Source organism: Neofelis nebulosa, chromosome 7 (assembly GCF_028018385.1).
Source record: "Neofelis nebulosa isolate mNeoNeb1 chromosome 7, mNeoNeb1.pri, whole genome shotgun sequence".
In the NCBI taxonomy this organism is placed as follows: domain Eukaryota; kingdom Metazoa; phylum Chordata; class Mammalia; order Carnivora; family Felidae; genus Neofelis; species Neofelis nebulosa.
Genome location: NC_080788.1, coordinates 29,926,599 through 29,947,325, shown reverse-complemented (window position 1 = coordinate 29,947,325; position 20,727 = coordinate 29,926,599). Strand labels below are relative to the sequence as shown.

The window sequence follows — 20,727 nt, the reverse complement described above, 5'->3', positions numbered from 1 at the left end:
ATATGCAGGAGTTTTTATGAAAAAAAAATGTAGAACAAAAGAAAATAGGTAGGAAAAAGTAAATCAAGGCAAAAGCAAGTGAAATTAAGGTACAAATCCTATTCACAACAAGGCCCTGATGGACATTTCCTCGTGGAATTCCTACTGGTGGTTTCTACCAAGAACTTCTATTTTATACATCAGATTCTAAACCTCATTGGCTTTCACCCAAAATTGACCGTTCCTCCTCACTACATTATTCTACTCATGATTCTTGTTGTCTGACCAGATTTTAAAACCTAAAACCTTAGTGATCTTTAGCTTCTGTCTCCCAGAATCCAGTTCAGTCCAATCCGGTATAATCGAAAGAATGCTTGCCTCAGAAATATTTATCCCTATTTATCCCTCTTACTTGATATTTGTCTGCTTCATTCATTCATTCTCTTGTCCTGTGTATTTGTTTTATGTCTTCAACTACAAAGATTTCCCTAAGGAAAGAGACTAAATGACTTAGCAGTTCCCCTCTGGCACCAGCACCAACCTAGAAGCAAAATAAAAACTCAGGAAATAGCTTTTGACTGGCAAAATTAGCAAATACCAGCGTGTATCATTAACCTGTGCCAGGGCCCCATTTCCTGCACCTGCACTTAACATAAGAAGAAGGCCTGCCCACATCTCATGTTCTTCCTCCTCTAAGGTAAGAGGGAGACATCCAGAGCCCTCATTCCTTGGCAAGGAATGAGATGAATTTTTCCTCATTTCCTTCCATTGCTTTGACAGATCTTTAATCATTACTAGTTATTGAGCACTTGATATGTGCCAGACATTCATCAGGGTATTAGGGAGGTGGTAGTGAACAAAATGCCTATCCTTATGGAATTTATAATCTACCGGGAGAAAAAAGTAAAAAAAAACAATAAACCAATGAACAGTTTGGATAATATTAGCTAGTGTAGCAGTATGAGAAAATAGCAGGGTAATATAGCACAGAGGCCTAGTCAGGGTCTTCTGGAGATGGAGTGGTCAGGGGAGGCCTCTCTGGGGAGATGACACTGAAACTAAGGAGCCAGCCATGTAAAGATCCAAGGGAAGAATATTCTAGTGGAGATGAATGGTAAATTGATGACTCCCAAATGTCTGAGGTGGGTAGTTCCAGAAACAGAGAAGGCAGTATATTGGAATGTGATGAGCAAGAAAGAAAGTGCTAGATGAAGCCAGAGAAGTAAGGCCCTGGAGATGAGGACAGAGAGTGTAGAAGTTTGGGTTTTCTTCTACTTGTGAGGGGAAGCCATTTGAGGATTTTCAGCAGAGAGTGGCATGATCTGATTACTTAAAAAATAAAAAAAGCATCTGTTTACTCTGTGAAGAATGGATGCGAGGTATGAGAACACAAGCAGGAAAGATCAGTTAGGAGGGCACTGCAGGCATCATGCAGTCGTGATATGACGTTTTTTTTCCTCCCGGTTACCTACCAGCAGAAGCAATTGCCTTCCTCTGGCAACACATTAGAGCCTCTGGCAGAGCTCCTTCAGCCTAACTGCCAACTTCTTAAGATAAGAGAAGCCAAAACATCAGCAAAACTAGCCAAAACCAGCACAGGGCCCTTTGCTGCTTGCAGTGAACGAGAAAACTGAAGTTGGAAGGTTAGAAATGTCCCATCTGAGAGATGTTTCTGGACAGCAGCCCTGGCCTGCAGCTCCAGGATCCAGAACTGCATCCTGTTGTCAGGATGTTGTCAGGGCCGCTCACATTCTCACCTCCTGGGCTCCTCCCTGCCCTTCCTTACCTCCGCCTTTACTTGTCCCCAGACTGTCCAGGCCCATCAGCTCTCTATCTTCCCTCTCCCTGGGCCTCCATTCAGACCTGTGCCAGAGCCTGGTTTCTCCTCAGTGGCCTCACCCTCTCCCTCCCATTCCCACTGTTGTCCCCTTGGTTTTCCTCTTTCTTCATCCTCTCCCAGGTTGTCCGTTCCAGACAGCAAGAAAGTCCATCTCTTATCATCTCCAACTTCTCTTCCCAGAAAGGTTTCCTTCTCAGAAGTTGCTCTGTGAGTTCAACTGAAACTTGGATCAGGTACTTTGGAAATCCTCCCAAGTATCAGCCAGCCTCACCCCACCCAGTAGTAATATTACTCTTTCATTGTCCCTGTATTTTTTCTTCTCTCTAACTGAATGGCCAGATGTCTTCTAATGCTTATACATACATCTTTCTCACCTTCAGCTTTCTCTTCCTCTCTCACCTCCACTAAGTCATCCCCATTCCCTTCATTGGGGCTCCAAATTAGAACTGCATTAAACCAGCTATAGGGTGTGTGTGCATATGTGTGTGTGTGTGTGTGTGTGTGTGTGTGTGCGTGCACACGCACAGGAGGGTATAATTTTCAAAGTAGATTCACAGGTGCTGTAACATCCTAGGATTGAACAGAATCTTAGATGTTGTGTTCCATGCCCAGCTGAGGTTTGAGTGCCCTCTGCCACTTACATGGATGTGATCCTCCACTTATTCCAGAATAAGGAAAAATTCAACAATACCTCTTCAACATCCCATTTAACTTTGGGGTATTCTAACTGTTAGAAGAATTTCTATAAGTTTATCTAATATCTGCTTTCAGGTAATGTCTCTTCTCTGGGATCAAAAATAACAATATAACACCTCTTCAGTTTGAAAATACCCTTTATGGCCTCCAGTTCTGACATAAATTTCCCAATTCCGTCAGATGTTCCTCAGATGACACTGCTTCCAGATACTTGTACAACACGAGTCACTTTCTTGAGAACTTTCCAATGCATCAGTGTCCTCCTCAATGTAGTATGGCACCCAGTGCTGGACCCAGTGCCCCCAGGGTAGTGGAGCAGGACTAAGCCTTCTAGTTGTGTACGTTGTGTTCCTATTAATTCAGTCAAAAATTGAATTATATTCATTGGCAAACAAGCAACATGATTTCCTCATTTGAACTGTTAAGCAGCTAATTTGCTAAGCCTTTTCTTCCACTTATCACAGACAGCTGTATTCCAGTCCCCTGTCACTCACCTTCTTCCCATTCTAAACATATGCAGCTAGTTTTTATAATCTAAAAATAGGATTTAACACTCATTGATACAAATTTTATCCTTTTTTTAGTTCTCATTTATTTTTAGTTAAACTTTTTTATTGATCACTTCCCTCTCCTTGAAACTGTCTTCACTCAGTTTCTAGGACACCACACTTTTCTGGTTTTCCTCCTACCCCACTGGTTTCTGCTTTTTAGTTTCTTTGCTGATTTTTTCGTACCTCCCCAGTGTCTAAATGTTTGAATATCCCAAGTTTCAATCCTCAGACCACCATCTATGTTCACTTACTGGATGACCTCCTGAGCTTAATACCATGTATGTGTTGATGACTCCCAAATATCCCAAGCCCAGACCACCCCTCTGACCTTAGGCTTGTATATTTATTAAGTCATTCAACAAATAATTTGTTGAGAAGCTACTGTGTGTCAGACACTGTTCTAAGCCCTGGGGACAAAATTGACAGAAAATACCTACCCTTGGGAAGTTAATTGTATCCAACTTGCAATTCATTATCTCCACTTATATGTCTAATGTGCATCTTGAATTTAACAAATTTAAAACTGAACTCCTGTGGCACAAGAACAGATACTCAGATCAATGGAATAGAATAGAGAACCCAGAAATGGACCCACAAACGTATGGCCAACTAGTCTTTGACAAAGCAGGAAAGAATATCCAGTGGAATCAAGACAGTCTCTTCAGCAAGTGGTGCTGGGAAAACTGGACAGCAACATGCAGAAGAATGAACCTGGACCACTTTCTTACACCATACACAAAAATAAAGTGGTTGAAAGACCTCAATGTGAGACAGGAAGCCATCAAAATCCTCAAGGAGAAAGCACGCAAAAACCTCTTTGATCTTGCCCACAGAAATTTCTTACTCAACACATCTCCAGAGGCAAGGGAAACAAAAGCAAAAATGAACTACGGGGACCTCATCAAAATAAAAAGCTTCTGCACAGCGAAGGAAACAGTCAGCAAAACTAAAAGGCAACCAACAGAATGGGAGAAGATATTTTCAAATGACATATCAGATAAAGGGTTAGTAGACTTATCAAACTCAACACCCAAAAAACAAATGATCCAGTGAAGAAATGGCAAAAGACATCAATAGACGCTTCTCCAAAGAAGACATCCAGATGGTGAACCGACATGAAAAAATGCTCCACATCACTCATCATCAGGGAAATACAAATCAAAACCACAATGAGATACCACCTTACACCTGTCAGAATGGCTAACATTAACCACTCAGGCAACAACAGATGTTGGCGAGGATGCAGAGAAAGAGGATCTCTTTTGCGTTGTTGGTGGGAATGCAAGCTGGGGCAGCCACTCTGGAAAACAGTATGGAGGTTCCTCAAAAAACTAAACATAGAACTACCCTACGACCCAGCAATTGCACTACTAAGCATTTATCCAAGGGATACAGATGTGCTGTTTCGAAGGGACACATGCACCCCCATGTTTACAGCAGCACTATCAACAATAGCCAAAGTATGGAAAGAGCCCAAATGTCCATCGATGGATGAATGGATAAAGAAGATGTGGTATGTATATACAATGGAGTATTACTCAGCAATCAAAAAGAATGAAATCTTGCCATTTGCAACTACGTGGATGGAACTGGAGGGTATTATGCTAAGTGAAATTAGTCAGAGAAAGACAAAAATCCTATGACTTCACTCATATGAGGACTTTAAGAGACAAAACAGATGAACATAAGGGAAGGGAAACAAAAATAATATAAAAACAGGGAGGGGGACAAAACAAAAGGGACTCATAAATATGGAGAACAAACTGAGGGTTGCTGGAGGGGTTGTGGGAGGGGGGATGGGCTAAATGGGTAAGGGGCATTAAGGAATCTACTCCTGAAATCATTGCTTCACTATATACTAACTAATTTGGGTGTAAATTTTAAAAAATAAAAAATAAAGTTTAAAAAAAAACAACAACTGAACTCCTGGTTTTCCTCCTGATGTGCTCTATCCACTGTCTTCCCCATTTCTATAAATGGCAGCCACATTCTTGCAGTTACTCAGGGCAAAAACCACTGAGCCATTTTTTACTTCTCTTTATTTCACACCTACATCCAATCTATCAGGAAATCCTGTTGGCTTTGCCTTCTGAAGATTTTCAGAATCCAACCACTTCTCACCACATTCATAGCTACCAGCCTGGCTCATCCACCATGATCTTTCTAACAGCCTCCTAATTGGCCTCCCTGCTTCTGCCTTGGCTCTTCTAAAAGCTTTTCAACCAGTTAGTTATAGTGATTTTTTTTTTGAACTTGTCAGATACATCATTGTTCTGCTCAGAACTTTAAAATGGCTTTCTTTCTCATCCAGTAAAATCCTTATAATGTCCTTACAATGGTCTATAAGATCCTACCTGATCTTCTTCCTGTCCTCTCTGACTTCATCTCCTGTTGTTCTTCCATGCACTCAATCTGCTGTAGCCACACTGGCCTTGCTGTTTCTTGAACATGTCCTGCATGTTCCTAGCTCCAAGACTTGAGACATGCTGCTTTTCTGTCTAAAACACCCTGGCGTCAGATATCTTTATGGCTTCCTTCCTCACTTTCTGTAGAACTCTACTTACTTAACACCTTAGAAAAAGCTTCCCTAATCACTTTATATAAAATACTATTAAACATTCACCCACTTTTTCATTCCCCTTCTCCATGTCCCCTTCTCCAGAGTATTTAGCATACCTGACATACTATATATTACATATATTTTTGATTTGTTTCTTCTATACTCCCACAATAAAATGTAAGCTTTATCAGGAAAAGGGCATCGCTTTTACTGATGAATCCTAGTGCCTGGAGTAGTGCTTACTACAGAGTAGGTCTTCAATAAATATTTGTTGAATAAATGAATGAATCATGAATAACTAGTCCATGTGGTAGGCAGAATATAATGCTTTTCCTGAACATTCTAACCTACAAAGACAAAATACACATTCTTCTCAAGTGCACATCGGACATGTTCCAAGATAGATCAGCTATTAGGCCAAAGATTAAGTCTTGTGCGATTTAAAAAATAAATATCATACAAAATATCTTCTCCAACTATTACAGAGCAAAGTTAGAAATCCATAATAGAAGTAAAACTAAAAAATTCACAAATTTGTGGAAATTAAACAACACAGTCTTAAACAACAAATGGATTAAGGACAAAATCACAAAGGAGATTAGAAAATACTTAGAGATGAATGGAAATGAAAACACAACATATCAAAGCTTACAAGATACAGTAAAAGCACTGTTAAGGGGGAAGTGTATAACGATAAACATTTATGTTAAAAGATAAGAAATCTCTCAAAACAACCTAACTATACAACTTAAGGAACCAGAAAAAAGAACGAACTAAACTCAGAACTAGCAGGAAGAAGGAAATGGCAAAGATTACAGCAGAGATCATTGAAATAAAGAATAGGGGCACCTAGGTAGCTTAGTTGGTTGAGCATCCAACTCTTGATTTCAGCTCGGGTCATGATCCCAAGGTCATGAGATCAAGCCCTGTGTCAGGCTTGGCGCTGAGCATGGAGCCTGTTGGGATTCTCTCTCTCTACCCCTCCCCAGCTCACACGTGTGCACTCTCATATTCTCTCTCTCTCTTAAAATAAATAAACATGTTTTTTTAAAAAATAAAGTAACAATAGAGAAAATCAATGAAACCAAAAATTCAGGTTTTTTGAAAAGAGCAAGAGAATTGACAACCTTCAACTAGATGAACCAAGAAAAAAAGAGAGAGAAGACTCAAATTACTAAACTCAGACATGAAAATGGGGTGCTTACATTGGCAGCACACATATTAAAATTGAAACAATACAGAGAAGACTAACATGACCCCTGCACAAGGATGACACTCAAATTCTTGAAGTGTCCCATATTTTCTGTAGTTTAATACAGTATTGCATACTTGAAATTTACTAATAAAGTAGATTTTAAGCATTCTACCACAAAAAATAAAAAAGATAACTATGTAAAAAAACAAAAACTAAAGTAATGGATGTATTAACTTGATTGTGAGAGTCATTTCACAATATATCCAAATCATCATGTTGTACATTTTGAATAAGTTATAATTTTATTTGTCATTTCTACCTCAATAAAGGTGAGGAAAGAAAAGAAAGTGGGAACATTACTATCAATTATACATAAATAAAAAGGGTTATAAGAAGGTGCTATTAACAATGTATGTCAATAAATTGGATAACCTAGATGAAATGGATAAATCTCTAGAAACAAAAAACCCACCAAGACTAAATCACAAAGAAATAGAAAATATGAATATACCTATATAACTGGTAAGGAGATTGAATCAGTAATCAAAAATCTCCAAAGGAAAGCCCTGAACCTGATGGCTTCAATTGTGAATTCTGCCAAACACTTAGAGAACTAACACCAGTCTTTCTCAAACTTTTCCCAAAAATTTAAGGGGAGAGAACACTTCGTAACTCATTCTCTGAGTTTCTGGATTCTCTGAATCCAGAGCCAGATGAAGACACTACAAAAAGAGAAAATTACAGACTGATACCCCATATGAACATTGACGTAAAAATGCTCAACAAAACACTACCAAACCAAATTTAGCAGCATGGCAAAATGATTATACATCATGACCAAGTGGGATTTATTCCTTGAGTGCAAGAATGGTTCAGTACCTGAATATCAATCATTGTAATTAGACCACATTAACAGAATGATGGAAACAACTCATGATCATCTTAATTGATACAGAAAACATTTGACAAAATTCAGCACCCTTTCAGTACAAAAACACTCAAAAAACTAGGATAGAAAGAAAGTACCAACATATAATAAAAACCATATATGAGGGGCGCCTGGGTGGCGCAGTCGGTTAAGCGTCCGACTTCAGCCAGGTCACGATCTCGCGGTCTGTGAGTTCGAGCCCCGCGTCAGGCTCTGGGCTGATGGCTCGGAGCCTGGAGCCTGTTTCCGATTCTGTGTCTCCCTCTCTCTGCCCCTCCCCCGTTCATGCTCTGTCTCTCTCTGTCCAAAAATAAATAAAAAAACGTTGAAAAAAAATTTTTTTTAAATAAATAAATAAATAAATAAATAAATAACCATATATGAAAAACCCACAGGGAACATCATAGTCAATGGTGAAGGACTAGAAGCTTTTCTTCTAAGATCAGGAACAAGGCAAAGATGCCACTTCTGCTACTTCTATCCAACATAGTACTGGAATTTCTAGCCAAAGAAATTAGGTGAGAAAAAGAAATAAAAGGCATCCAAATCAGAAGGGAAGAAGTAGAATATCTCTGTTTGCAGATGATATAATCTTATATATAGAAAACCCTAAAGATTACACACACACACACACACACACACACACACACAGATTAAAACTAATAAATGAATTTGGCAATGTAGCAGAATACAAAATCAACTCACAAAAAGCAGATGCATTTTTTTATATTAACAATGTACAGTCTCAAAAAGGAAATTATGAAAACAAGTCCATTTACAATAGCACCAAAAAAAAAAAAAAAAACTTAGGAATTAATTTAACTGAGAAGGCAAAAAAGCCTTATACAATGAAAAGGAAAAAACATTGCCAAAAGAAATTAAAGAAGGCATAAATAAGTGGAAGCACATTCCATGTTCATGGATTGGAAGACAGTATTATTAAGATGTCATTACTACCCAAAGCAATCTGTGGATTTTATGTGATCTCTGACAAAATCTCTTAAGACTTTTTTTTTTTTGCAGAAATAGAAAAACTGATACTAAAATTCATATGAAATCTCAAGGGAGCCCAAATAAATAAAAAAAAATATTGAAAAAAAGAACAAAACTGGAGGACTCACGTTTTCTGATTTCAAAGCTTACTTCAAAGCCACAGTAATCAAAACAATGTGAAACTGGCATACAGGCATATATAACAATGGGACAGAACAGAGAGCCCAGAAATAAACCCTCACACATATGGGCAAATGATTTTGACGAGGATGCCAAGACCATTGAATGGGAAAGGAGTCTTTTCAACAAGTGGTGCTGGGGAACATGGACATCCACGTGCAAAAGAGTAAAGCTGAACACTTTTCAAATGCTATGACTCAAAATGGCTCAAAGACCTGAAACTATTAAACTGAGAAGAAAACACAGAGCAGAAGCTTCAGAACATGGGATTTGGCAGTGATTTATTTCTTGGATAGGACACAAGAGGCACAGGCAGTAAAAGAAAAAGTAGACAAATTGGACCTCAGGAAGATTTTTAATTTGTGTATCAAAAGACAGTATCAACACAGTAAAAAGGCAACCTGGAGAATGGGGTAAAATATTTGCAAATTATATATCTGATAAGGAATAAATATCCAGAAACCATGGAAAACTCCTAAACCTCAACAACAACAACAAAAACACTATTAAAAAATGGGCAGGGCATCTGGGTGGCTCAATCGGTTAAGTGTCCAACTCTTGATTTCAGCTCAGGTCATGATCTCACTGTTCCATGGGATCAAAGCCCACATCAGGCTCTGCGCTCATAGCATGGAAGCTGCTTAGTATTCTCTCTCCCTCTCCCTCTCTGCCCCTCCCCACTCACATGCATGTATGCGCTCTCTTTCAAAATAAATGAATAAACATTTTTGTTTCACGGGCAAAAGATTTAAATAGGCATTTCTCCAAAGATATACAAATATCCAATAAGCACATGAGAAGAAGTTTGACACTACTGATAATAGGAAAATGCAAATCAAAACTATAGTGAGATAACCCATTTGGATGGCTACCATCAAAAAAACAAAACAAAACAAAACAAAAAATAACAAGTGTCAGTGAGGATATGAAGAAATTCAAACACTTGTGTATTGTGGGTGGAAATATAAATGATATAGCTGCTGTGGAAAATATGGCAATTCCTCAAAAAATTAAAAATAGAATTACTGAATGATCCAGCAATTCCACTTCTGGGTATATATCCAGAAGAATTACAAACAGGGTTTTGAAAACATTTGTATGCCCCTGTTCATAGAAGCATTATTTACAACAGTTAAAAAAGGGAAGCAACCCAAGTGTTCATCAGTAGATAAGTGGATACACAAAAAGTGTTGTATACATACAATGGAATATTATTTATTCAGCCTTAAAAAGTAAGGAGATTCTGACATATTCTACATCATGAATGAAACTTGAGGACATTAGCTAAGTGAAATAAGCCAGTTACAAGAAACTAAATATAGTGTGATGATTCCATTTACGTGAACTATTTAGCATAGTCAGTCATAGAGACAGAAAGTAGACTGATGGTTGCTGGGGGAAGAGGGGACGGGAAGTTATTGTTTAAGGGATATACAGTTTCTGTTTTACATAATACGAAAGAGTTATGGGGATGGTTGGTGGTGAAGGGTGTACTTCATTTTGAGTATATTTATTATCAATGAACTATATACCTGAAATAGTTAAGATGGTAAATTTTATGTTACACATATTTTAATATGAAAAAGTGGGGGAAAAAAGAATAATGCCCTGCCAAAGTTATCTGTATCCTAATTCCCCAAAACTGTAAATGTGTTATCTTACATGGCAAAAGAGATTTTGCAGAAATTAAGGATCTTGAGATGGGAAGATTATCCTGGTTTATCCAAGTGGGCCCATTGTAAGTACAAAGGTCCTTGTAGATGAAAGAGAGAAGTGGGAAAGTGAGCGTTAGAGGGGTTTGAAGGTGCTGCTGACTTTGAAGATGGGGGAAGGGGCCACAAGCCAAGAAATGGCATGTGTACTCTAAAAGCTGTGAAAGGCAAGGAAACAAACTGTCCCTGGAGCCTTTAGAAGGAACACACCTCTGATAACACCTGGTTTTAGCCCACCCAGAAAGACCTGTTTTGGATTCTGACCACCCCCCCACCCCCCGCCCCAGACTGTAAGAGAATAGTATTGTTTTGAGCCACTAGCTTCTGATAACTTGTTCCATCAGCAATAGGAACCTGATACACATTCCTGTCTCTGTTAGACTGTAACCTCTGTAGGACAGGGACCTAGTCTTCCTTGACTGCCCATATCACAGATGGTCACTGTTCCTAGAGCACAGGTAGTTTGGCTTTTCAGATTGAGAGTATCTGACCAGACGATCCTGCCCCTTGTGCTCACCACAAAGCCTGATGAATGGTCAGGCTTTTCCAGATTCAGGTCAGCTTTTCCAGAATATCCCAGTCCTTAAGAGCCCCACAGTGAAGTTTACATCCATCATTGGGAGAGACAGTGACTTAATCCCACCTACTCCCAATACTGCAGACCAGTAAGTGGAATGCTCAGGGTTCAAGGATTAAAATGGGACATTCTTACAAGATGCCTGGGGATTCCAGCACTGAAGGAATGAACAAAGCCAAAATCCAAGAAGATAAGAGAGCAGTCTAGAAGATCACTGGCACTGAACGAGATCAGGGTTGATGTTACCAAGCCAGAAAAATGGGGATCAGGGAGAAGAGAGCAAACAAGCCAGGAACAAATAGGGAAAAGGGGGCTGTAGTATCTGGAACTGTCACACCTGGCACATAAGTGGTAAAACACCAAAGATAAATGGATGGCATTTGATCCATGCCCATACAAATCACTGCTTTTTTTTTTTTTCCACATCTATACTTTCCTTTAAGGCAAAGTAGCGTTTTCAGATGGTTGCGCAGGAGTATTGATGGTCCAATTATAGTTATTCCTAATTGAATCTGGCTGTTAATGAACAGAAATGAATATATCACTAAGATCCCTAGTCCTAGAGAACAAACAAAAACACTTTAAAATTCAGTAAAATTGAGAAGATCTCAGAATGTAATGTAATATATTAACTTTCAGATCTGAGTTTTCATATCTTCCATGTATTTTTAAAAGAAAATTTTGTAACTTATGTCTGATATGAATAAGGCCTTTTACATTTTCATTATAAACATTTAGGCTTAAAGTGATTATAACTGACAGTTAAGACCAACGGGAGCCAGTGGCCTGTTCATGGACAAATTATCTGTAATTCAGACTAAATCAAAAGTAAACATTCCCTAAAGTCCTTTCAGCTCTACATTAGTCCTGTGGAAGCCAAATGCAATAGACAAGCCCTTTCCCTTCCTCTCTGTCCTGTGAATTCTATGGGCTCACTTTAAAATGAATAGTCTTTTCTATGAAGCAATGTTATATGCATTTTGAACCATTTCCACATCTAAGTCATCGAATGCTTATTTAATTCATTTTTCTGAATCAACATGTTTATTTCATCAGGAGAATGTTGCAAAAGTACCTGGGATGTGTTGTTTCATAGTTTATGATTAGTATTTTCCTAAATAATGGGATGGAGAGGGAAGAAAGAAGTAGTCTGATGACCTTCACTTTTTTCTTATCTGCATTTGTTCTCTTGAAGAAGTAATAGCAGTGAATTCGTGTCATTTAAAAGTTTAGAAAGATTAAGTATGACAAATTGTTTTAAATGACAAAGTTATATTTCTGAGTATCTCATTTGAATATGCTGATAATCAGTTTAAAAACCACACAGGCAGTAAGGGGAAGGCCAGCATTCTAAGTCCCAGAGCAGTAAAACTGTTGTCACCAGCAATGATGTCACTCATTCCCAAGGCTCCAAAAGACTGTTGGAAATTAACTTTAGGAAGAAATGTCTTCTGACTTGCCATTGGTTCTAAAAGGCAATCAGTGTTAAATAAGCACAGACCCCTTTTTGGAACCTATGTAATAAAGTCAGACATATTAATCTCTACTCGTGCCTCTAGTCAGGGTCTGACCCCAAGTTCTTACGGCTACAATGGAAGAAAGCAAGGAAGAGCCAACTGGCATAAGCTAACAGTTCGTGTCTAGATGTGCCTAAGAGCAAATAAACATCGTTTCTCAACTTTGTGTTTGTATTGAGTCCCATAAGACAAAAAGTATCTCTCCATGATCATATGAGTTTACATTACAGTCTCCATGTACTTTCACAGTGTTCAGTTAACACCCCTGAGATTTGACTTAAGAAAAGGGATGGAGAGAAAAGAAGAGGTCACTCCTGTTTAGCCTGGATGCTTTGGTCCTCAGACAAAGCATTGGCTTTAAAGAGTCAAAAGTCCTTGTGGTATCCTGCTTTTTCCACTGACAAATGTGTATGACCTAAAACATCTCAACTACTCTTCATGTATGGAGTGAAGGGGATTAATACCTTCACTACCAACCATGAAAAATGAAGAGTGAGGTGAGGTAAAATACGTGAGTGAATTCAGCAGATCCTGTTACCGGACAATGAAAGGACAGTAGTTTCTCTTAGGAAACTAAGAGAGCTGCTTTCTTGAGAAGAGAATAAGGTATATAATGTCATCTCACATCCTTAACAATATCAGAAATAATGCATGTTCAAGAAGTAAATACTTACCATGGCTATGAATAAAACTCTTCTTTGATGACACTAGTAGTAAATCAAAATGAAAAAAAATAATCCGTTTGGAAAAAACAAGTTATGAATTAGAAAACTAGAAAAGATACTAGAAACTTTCCAGCCAGCACTTCCACATTCTTATTTAATTGGTGGCATCTCTTTTTTCTTTTTTTAAGTTTATTCATTTTGAAAGAGAGAGAGCACAGCAGGGGAAGGGGAGAATGAAGGAGGGACAGAATCCCAAGCAGGCTCCACACCATCAGCACAGAGCACGATGAGGGGCTTGAACCCACAAACTGTGAGATCATGACCTTAGCTGAGATCAAGAGTCGGGCACTTAACCAACTGTGTCACCCAGGTGCCCCTTATTAGCAGCATGTCTTCAGTGTTTCTAGGCTAATAAGATAAGCATAGATCTTTAATAATCCCCCTCTCACATTCTAGATTCCATCTGAAAGAAACAACAAAAAAGAAGCTGTGGAGGTGGACATGGTGGGCACCTGTATTCATGTTAAAAATAGGGAAGAGTATGGTAAAGGAAGACACTAAACAGGGACTTGTAACCTCTCTTCCTGAGAGAAAATTATGTCCATGAAACAAGACGTGTGACCCACTTGGAATAGCATGGAGAGGACTGAGGATTTGTACAGAAGTGGCTATAGCAGCTGCAAACCTTACATCTTCTCAGATTCAAACCCAATGGAGAAAAAGTGAGGGCTTTTTTCCAAGCATTTCAGCAAAAGAATCTCCCTCCACTGTGATGTGTGCCATCCCTGAGCCATACTGAACAGCCAGAAGAATAAACTGTGCCTTTTATTGCCTTAGGTTCTTGAGTCAGAGTGAATGGGGGAGGAGCCCCACCTAAAGCACGCTGGTTATAAGAGAGAGGGGTAGTTCCTCAGAGAGAAATTTGGGTGCAGTTTCTTTTAAAAAAAAAAGTGAACGAATGCTTGGCAGCCACATTTAGTAAAACTGCAGGCTCTTGGTCACTGGATGCTTCGTATAGACCTGATTCAGGAGTGAGGTAGATTTAGCAAACCCTTGCTGGCTTTACTATTAATTTTAGGAGCTCATTTGCCATTGCTGTTGCTTCTTGTTCACCCACGGCACTGCTTGCGAGTTATTAAGCTGACTTCATGGTGATTTGTATAAAGCTAATCCAGCACTTGCTTGTTCTTGGGAGTCTGGCGCCTACAACCTGTCCTGCCAATATTCCTTGATGATGAACCGTGCTTTCAAAAGCAGGTGAACTGTCTCCTCCCCACCACAGTATACCAACACATTACAGAGCCCTTTTTTTTGAGGCCTCATTTTCCTGGTAGCTGTCTCCCCTGAGAAGATTCCCTTTGTGTATCCAGAAAAGAAACTATGGGATTTCTGACTTCTGAGTCCCAGTAGCTCTAATGGACTCTGTCCAGTTTGCCCAGATGTAGACTCTAAGCAAAGTTAGCCTTCCTAGGCTGCAGAGGACAGGGAGGGTGGGTGGCAAGCTCAGCACTGGCTGCACATTGCTCATTTGCTGCTGCTGCTGCAACAGTGAGCAGGTCTCCCAGGGGGAGAAAAGGGCAAGCCACTGTGCTCTCGGGCAGGAGAAGGCTGCATTTATTCCTTGAGGTTTCTTGTTACCTTATTATACAACTCAGATGGTTTGCTTTTAACGGTCTGCTTGTCTTGTTCCATCTGACCTATAAAAATGCTAACATCCTTTAAGTAGATTTCTTTTAAAGAATTGAATGTTTCTTTGTCAGGTCAAACAGCGTATTTGACAATAATCGCCAGGATCCCACAGGACTGACCGCTGCTCTTCAAGCCACAGACCTGGCTGGAGTTCTGCACATGCTCTACTGTGTCCTCTTCCACGGCACCATCTCGGACCCCAGCACAGCCGGTCCCAAGGAGAGTTACACTCAGAACACAGTCCAAGTGGCCATTCAGAGCTTACAGTTCTTCAACAGTTTTGCAGCTCTTGATCTGCCTGCTTTCCAGGTACCAAGCATTGGTTAGTGATGGTGTTAACCAACCAAGAGTTAATATTTTAGTGTAGATAATGATGTGAGGTTCCTCTCCTGGATTGGGACATTAGGAGTAAACTACAGTAAAGGAAATCACAAAATACATCATTTATTAAGCTACTGTCATCTGGGAACTATTTTAGATACTCTACATATGCTTTCTCATTTATTCTCATGATAGCCCTGCAAAATATTACACCCATTTTGCAGATGGAAAAGCTAGCAGTTATTTGCCCAAGGTTACACGTGGCTATGCCAGGACTGGCACCTATGATTTTCTGATTTACCCAAATCTGTGTCACTCTGCTACTAATAAATCTTCTGTGTTGATTTCTTCATAGACAGGCATTATTATCCCATCAACTTTTAAATGTTAAGGAAAGTCTTACATAAACAGAACCAAAGTTAGATAAATTGTTTTGATTGATATGACTTTCTGTGGATGATTTAACTGATTTGTGTCTGGTGTAAAGTGTATGTATAGTTATACGTGCACACCCCCATAAATTAAGTTTTTATAGCAAAAGAAAGAAAAATTGCTTTATGCTGTAATACCAGACTGTCAGCTTAGAAATAGATTTTTTTTCATGTGGGAAATTTAATTTTCAAAAACACTGAACCTTTGGAACAGAGCAAGCCCCAAGGAGTAGACTTTCTCTTTCAGTTTATTAACTGTCAAGTGATTTCATTAAAAAAGGAACAAACTTGGCAGATGATGAACCCATAATTTAGATGAATTGCGTTGCTCAGAGGGAGAAAGGGAAAAAGGTTATAGAGATATAAATGTATGAAAATGGTGGTCTTTGGCCATTCCCAACTAGACGAAACACTTGTTTTGTAGCTGATGACAAATGTGGAATTCTTGTCTTCCTGTCATTTTGTGCACAACAGGAAATTAGTGAGTAAGTTGTATCATTGGGCTCAATAGCTTCCAACTTGGTAGAGTTAGTTTATCCATCACAAGAACAGAATCCTGTTTAGGGTTAAAGCATTTCAGTTTCCAAAGCAATTGAACATTATAGCCTTAGATGGTAACTACATAATGTGTAAAGTTCTGAGAGTTTACAGGCACACCTAATAAGGAGATATCTGCTCCAGAAAATGCCAGTGATTCTTGCCTCTGGGTTGAACATCTGTGTTTTGTGAAGACCCAGGCCCATTGTGTTCTGTGTGGAAACAGCTTGGAAATCTGGAGACACTAGTTTTTGTCCTCAGAACATGGAGGCCAGCAGTCTACCCATCAACTAGTCCAACTAGAGTGATTTCCGTTGTTACTAGGGATTATGAAAAGAAAATATCTAAAAACTGTCTCTTAGCGTCTAGTTTTATAGGTCTTCTGACCAGTATTTATACTGCTGCAGGGTGCTCCACATCATAAACAAAATCATCTGTATTAAGTCAGCCATTCCATGAGTCACTCTTGAATGTCGGATCCCAGATCCATGTGCTCCCCACACCATCCCTGTGAGCTCACCGCCTGGTCAGTCTCACTCAAAAGGAACACCACGGAACTCCAACCAGCCCTGGTCCCCGAATGGCCTTTAGGCACAGTTGCCAATAATGTTAGAAAAATCAAAAGCTTATTTCTGGAGCAAATGTCAAACTAACATAAAGACCAAGATTCTTCCTTTCCAGCTCTTTGCCATATCCAGCCTGAAATGTACCCCCTACTTGAAAAAGCAGCAGGAAAGATACCAGAGTGACTCAAGAGTGTTCAAGCCATTCTGTTTTTTATTTTATTTTTGTAATATTTATTTATTTTGAGAGAGAGAGAGTGCAAGCAAGCAGGGGAGGGACAGAGAAGGAAAGGCCCCTGCGCTCTCAGCAGAGAGCCCCATGCGAAGATCAAACTCAGGAACCTGTGAGATCAGGACCTGAGCAGAAATCAAGAATCGGACACTTAACTGACTGAGCCACCCAGGCACCCCTGTTCAAGCCATTCTTAGTATCAAATGCCCTGCCTACCAAGTAGAATGTCCTGTTCTGGCTGGTTCCTGATAATTCTCCAGTACATTTCTTTCCTCTCTGTCCTTCATGCAGCTCCATATTACTCTTAAGTCTCTCTTCCTGTTTTTTTTTCCTCCTGTTTTCTTTTATCTTAGTCAATTTGGCCATCATTGTTTCTCGTTCTCTCCCAGACACTGTTCCCAGGTATTCTTTTCTCTTTAACAGGTGCCTGGACCAGGAAAGCTCACAGGGGCCTCCCCCTGGCTGCCATCCTTTCAGTACTCAAGGTCCAGCACATGTGTTTTTCTTACACCTCATCAGTATGTGCAGGGACCCACATGCCCAGAATTTCTAGCATCAGAGCATTTAATACATCTACCCATTACCTTATTACCTTATTACCAGTCACAAACAGATTACCTTATTGTTCCAGTCACTTTTATGCATTTAAAACCAAACAAAAAAAACTTAGTTACAACAACCACTTTATTATGATCACAGATTCTCTGGGTCCAAAATTCAGGCAGGGCTTATCACAGTAGGGGTGGCTTGTCGCTACTCTCTGATATAGGGCTTCAGGTAAGAGGCTCAAATAATGAGGTGGTGGTGGGAGGGCAGGTTGACACAGATAGCTGGAAGCTAAATTTATCTGGAGGCCCCTTCGCTCTCCTGTTCATATCATGGGATGACTTAAAGACTAGGTTCACCAAGGACTGTTGGCCAGCAACACTACATGTGGCTTTTCTGTGTGACTTGGGCTTCTTAAAATGACACGGTGTCTGGGTTCTGAGTGAGTATCCTGAGAGGAAGCTTCCAGAAAACAAATGTTCCAAAAGAAACAGAAGCTGCATGGCTTTTTAGGACCTTGCCTTACAAGTCATATAGCTATATATCAACCATGCTCTTGGTTAAATCAGTCATAAACCTTCTGGATTCAAGGGGAGAAGGCTTAGGCCCCACCTCTCAATGGGGGGACTGTCAAAGATTTATAGACATTTTTTAAACCACTGCACTCTTTTTAGCAAGCTAGAGTAAATCGTCCACACAGATATCATTGATGTAGATGGGTATCTGATCAAGCATGTAATACTCAAGTAAATATAATACAAATATACAATACTTGCATTGTAATGCAATTGAGAGAGTTTGGGAGAAAAGTACTATTTTTCTGATAAATGTGGTCAGAGAAACTCATGTTCTAGTTCATCAAAACAACTTACATGTCAAAAGTGAGATTTTTAGGACCTATGTTAATAAAAGACAGGAAAAGAAATTTTAGGTACAGCATGGATCTGATCTCAAGAAAAAATCTGGGAGACAGTTTATGAATTGCCTGTGTGGGTCAAAGGAACTGAAGAATAAAATTGAAATGAGATAAATGGTCTGACCTGCTAAACAGGATAATGTAAGACATGTTGACCATTTGAGTCCCAATGCATCACAAGAATGCAGAGCTCTAATAGGCATCCTCATCAAACCTTTCTGCATCTGGAGTCAGACTGATGTGACTGTAAGCCATTATACCACCAAGTTTTATGACCTTAGAGAAGTCATTTGAACCGTTATGGGCTCAGTTTCTCATCTGTAAAATAGAGATTAAAAACACCTACCTCACAAGTGTGAGGATTAAATGAGATTACATAAAGGCACTGTTCTAGTTAGCAAATAGTAGGCCCTCAAGAAATGTGGACTGGGGGCACCTGGGTGGCTCAGTCAGTTAAGTGTCTGACTCTTGGTGTTGGCTCAGGTCATGATCTCACGGTTCGTGGATTTGAGTCCTGTGTGGGGTGCTGACAGTGCAGAGCCTGCTTGGGATTCTCTGTCTCCCTCTCCCTCTCCTCTGCTCATTCTCTCTCTCTACCCCCCCCCCCCCACTCTCTCTCTCTCTCTCAAAATAAATAAATAAACATTAAATTTTTTTTACATTTTTTATAAATGTGGACTGACTCAGCTTCTGAAGATAATTTACCCAAACCATTTTGCAGATGTTGATTCAGAAAGTTAACTTTTGAGTGAAGCTTCCCCAGTGCCCCTCCACACTTGTGTGAAGCCATGAACCTGTGTGCTCGTTTTATGTGGAACCCATCATGTGCTAGTAACAAAAGGTTATCCACTAGACTATTTTCTTAGCTTGTTCCATTTCATTGTATACTAATAAGGCTGTCAAAATATTTTTCCCCCTTCAGCAAAGAGTCTGATTTCACTGTGAATTCATATTGGCACAGATGGCCTTGAGATCCCGGATATTGTATATTGCATACACTTTGACAGATTTTACAATTGAAGGTGGTCTCAAGAAACAAATCAATGTACTGACTTGGCAATTAATTCTGACTAAAAAGGAAATATAGTTTCCTTGAAAAATTGGTTTAATTTTTATATTCAAACTTACATGCCCCTTGACCTGCTCTTATCAGTGAAGGTTAAACAGAGGGCACTGGGTCACAGCATGCTGGACACAACTAATTAAATAAGGGCTGAGCTGAGAAGGTGTCACTACTTGATTTAAAGGAACAGAGCTCTCCTGAACCTCTTTGGGGCTTGAACAACATTTTGTCTCAGGGCACTGAAACTGAGACAGAAGGCACTCTTAAAATTTAGCAGTAATTTTATTTCCACAATACTCATTAACAGGACTGGGTTTCACCACTGTTAGGCAAAGTGAATTCATTGAAACTTCTAAGCTGCTATGTATCTGACCTGGTTCAAGGCCGCCAAGACCTCAAATGAAGAGATGAGTTTAAAACGCTGCCTTTCCCCACAGGCCAGCAGTGGTGCTTCATTCCAGTGTCGGCTGCGAGTGTATTCTGTAGGCTTCGCCTCTCCCCTTTGCCCTCCTGTCGCTCTGTCTGTTTGACATGTTTATTAAATAGAAGCTTCAGGCTGCACAGACAGACTCAGGCTCTCCTCCTGCATCGCCCACCAACAACAGCCCTTTGCCTGTCTGGGGAAAGGATCCCAGAAGCCTCATAGTTGAGGGGGCTTCATGGTTTGTTTTTTTTGGGGGGTCAGGGTGTTGTGTTTTTTTACATTCTTTTGGGAACATTGGGTTTATAGGGCTGTTTATTTGAATAATAACCAGTTGTTATTTATATTGCTTTCCTGTTTTGAACATAAGTAAATAATTAGAATTATATTTTTATCGCTGTGTTCAAGAAAATATTTTCTCCTTCAGAAAAAGAAAAGTATTAGAAGTTAGCTAAATGGTAACAGGAGATTCACAGGAGAATTTTAGCATTTTTATATTTTCCACATTTTCTACAATGAGACTATTTGTACCACGGGAAAAAATAACTTCTTACAAATGGAATAAACAACTATGCTTTAGGTGGATAGTATGTCTTGATCCACAAAGTAAGAGTA

General features: G+C 39.5%; 1 protein-coding gene and 1 non-coding gene across 4 annotated transcripts in view; both read left to right on the top strand.

Annotated features, from left to right (window-relative positions):
* The window catches only part of SCAPER (S-phase cyclin A associated protein in the ER), a 525,678-nt gene that overhangs the window by 473,520 nt on the left and 31,431 nt on the right, over nucleotides 1-20,727 (top strand). For all 3 annotated transcript variants that reach the window (XM_058736955.1, XM_058736953.1, XM_058736954.1), the window contains one exon: nucleotides 15,154-15,391. In XM_058736955.1, the coding sequence (XP_058592938.1) occupies nucleotides 15,154-15,391 (238 nt within the window). The remainder of the gene's footprint in view (nucleotides 1-15,153; nucleotides 15,392-20,727) is intronic.
* LOC131518326 (U6 spliceosomal RNA) lies at nucleotides 6,824-6,930 on the top strand. Its single transcript, XR_009265017.1, has one exon. It is a non-coding gene; the product is annotated as a U6 spliceosomal RNA (small nuclear RNA).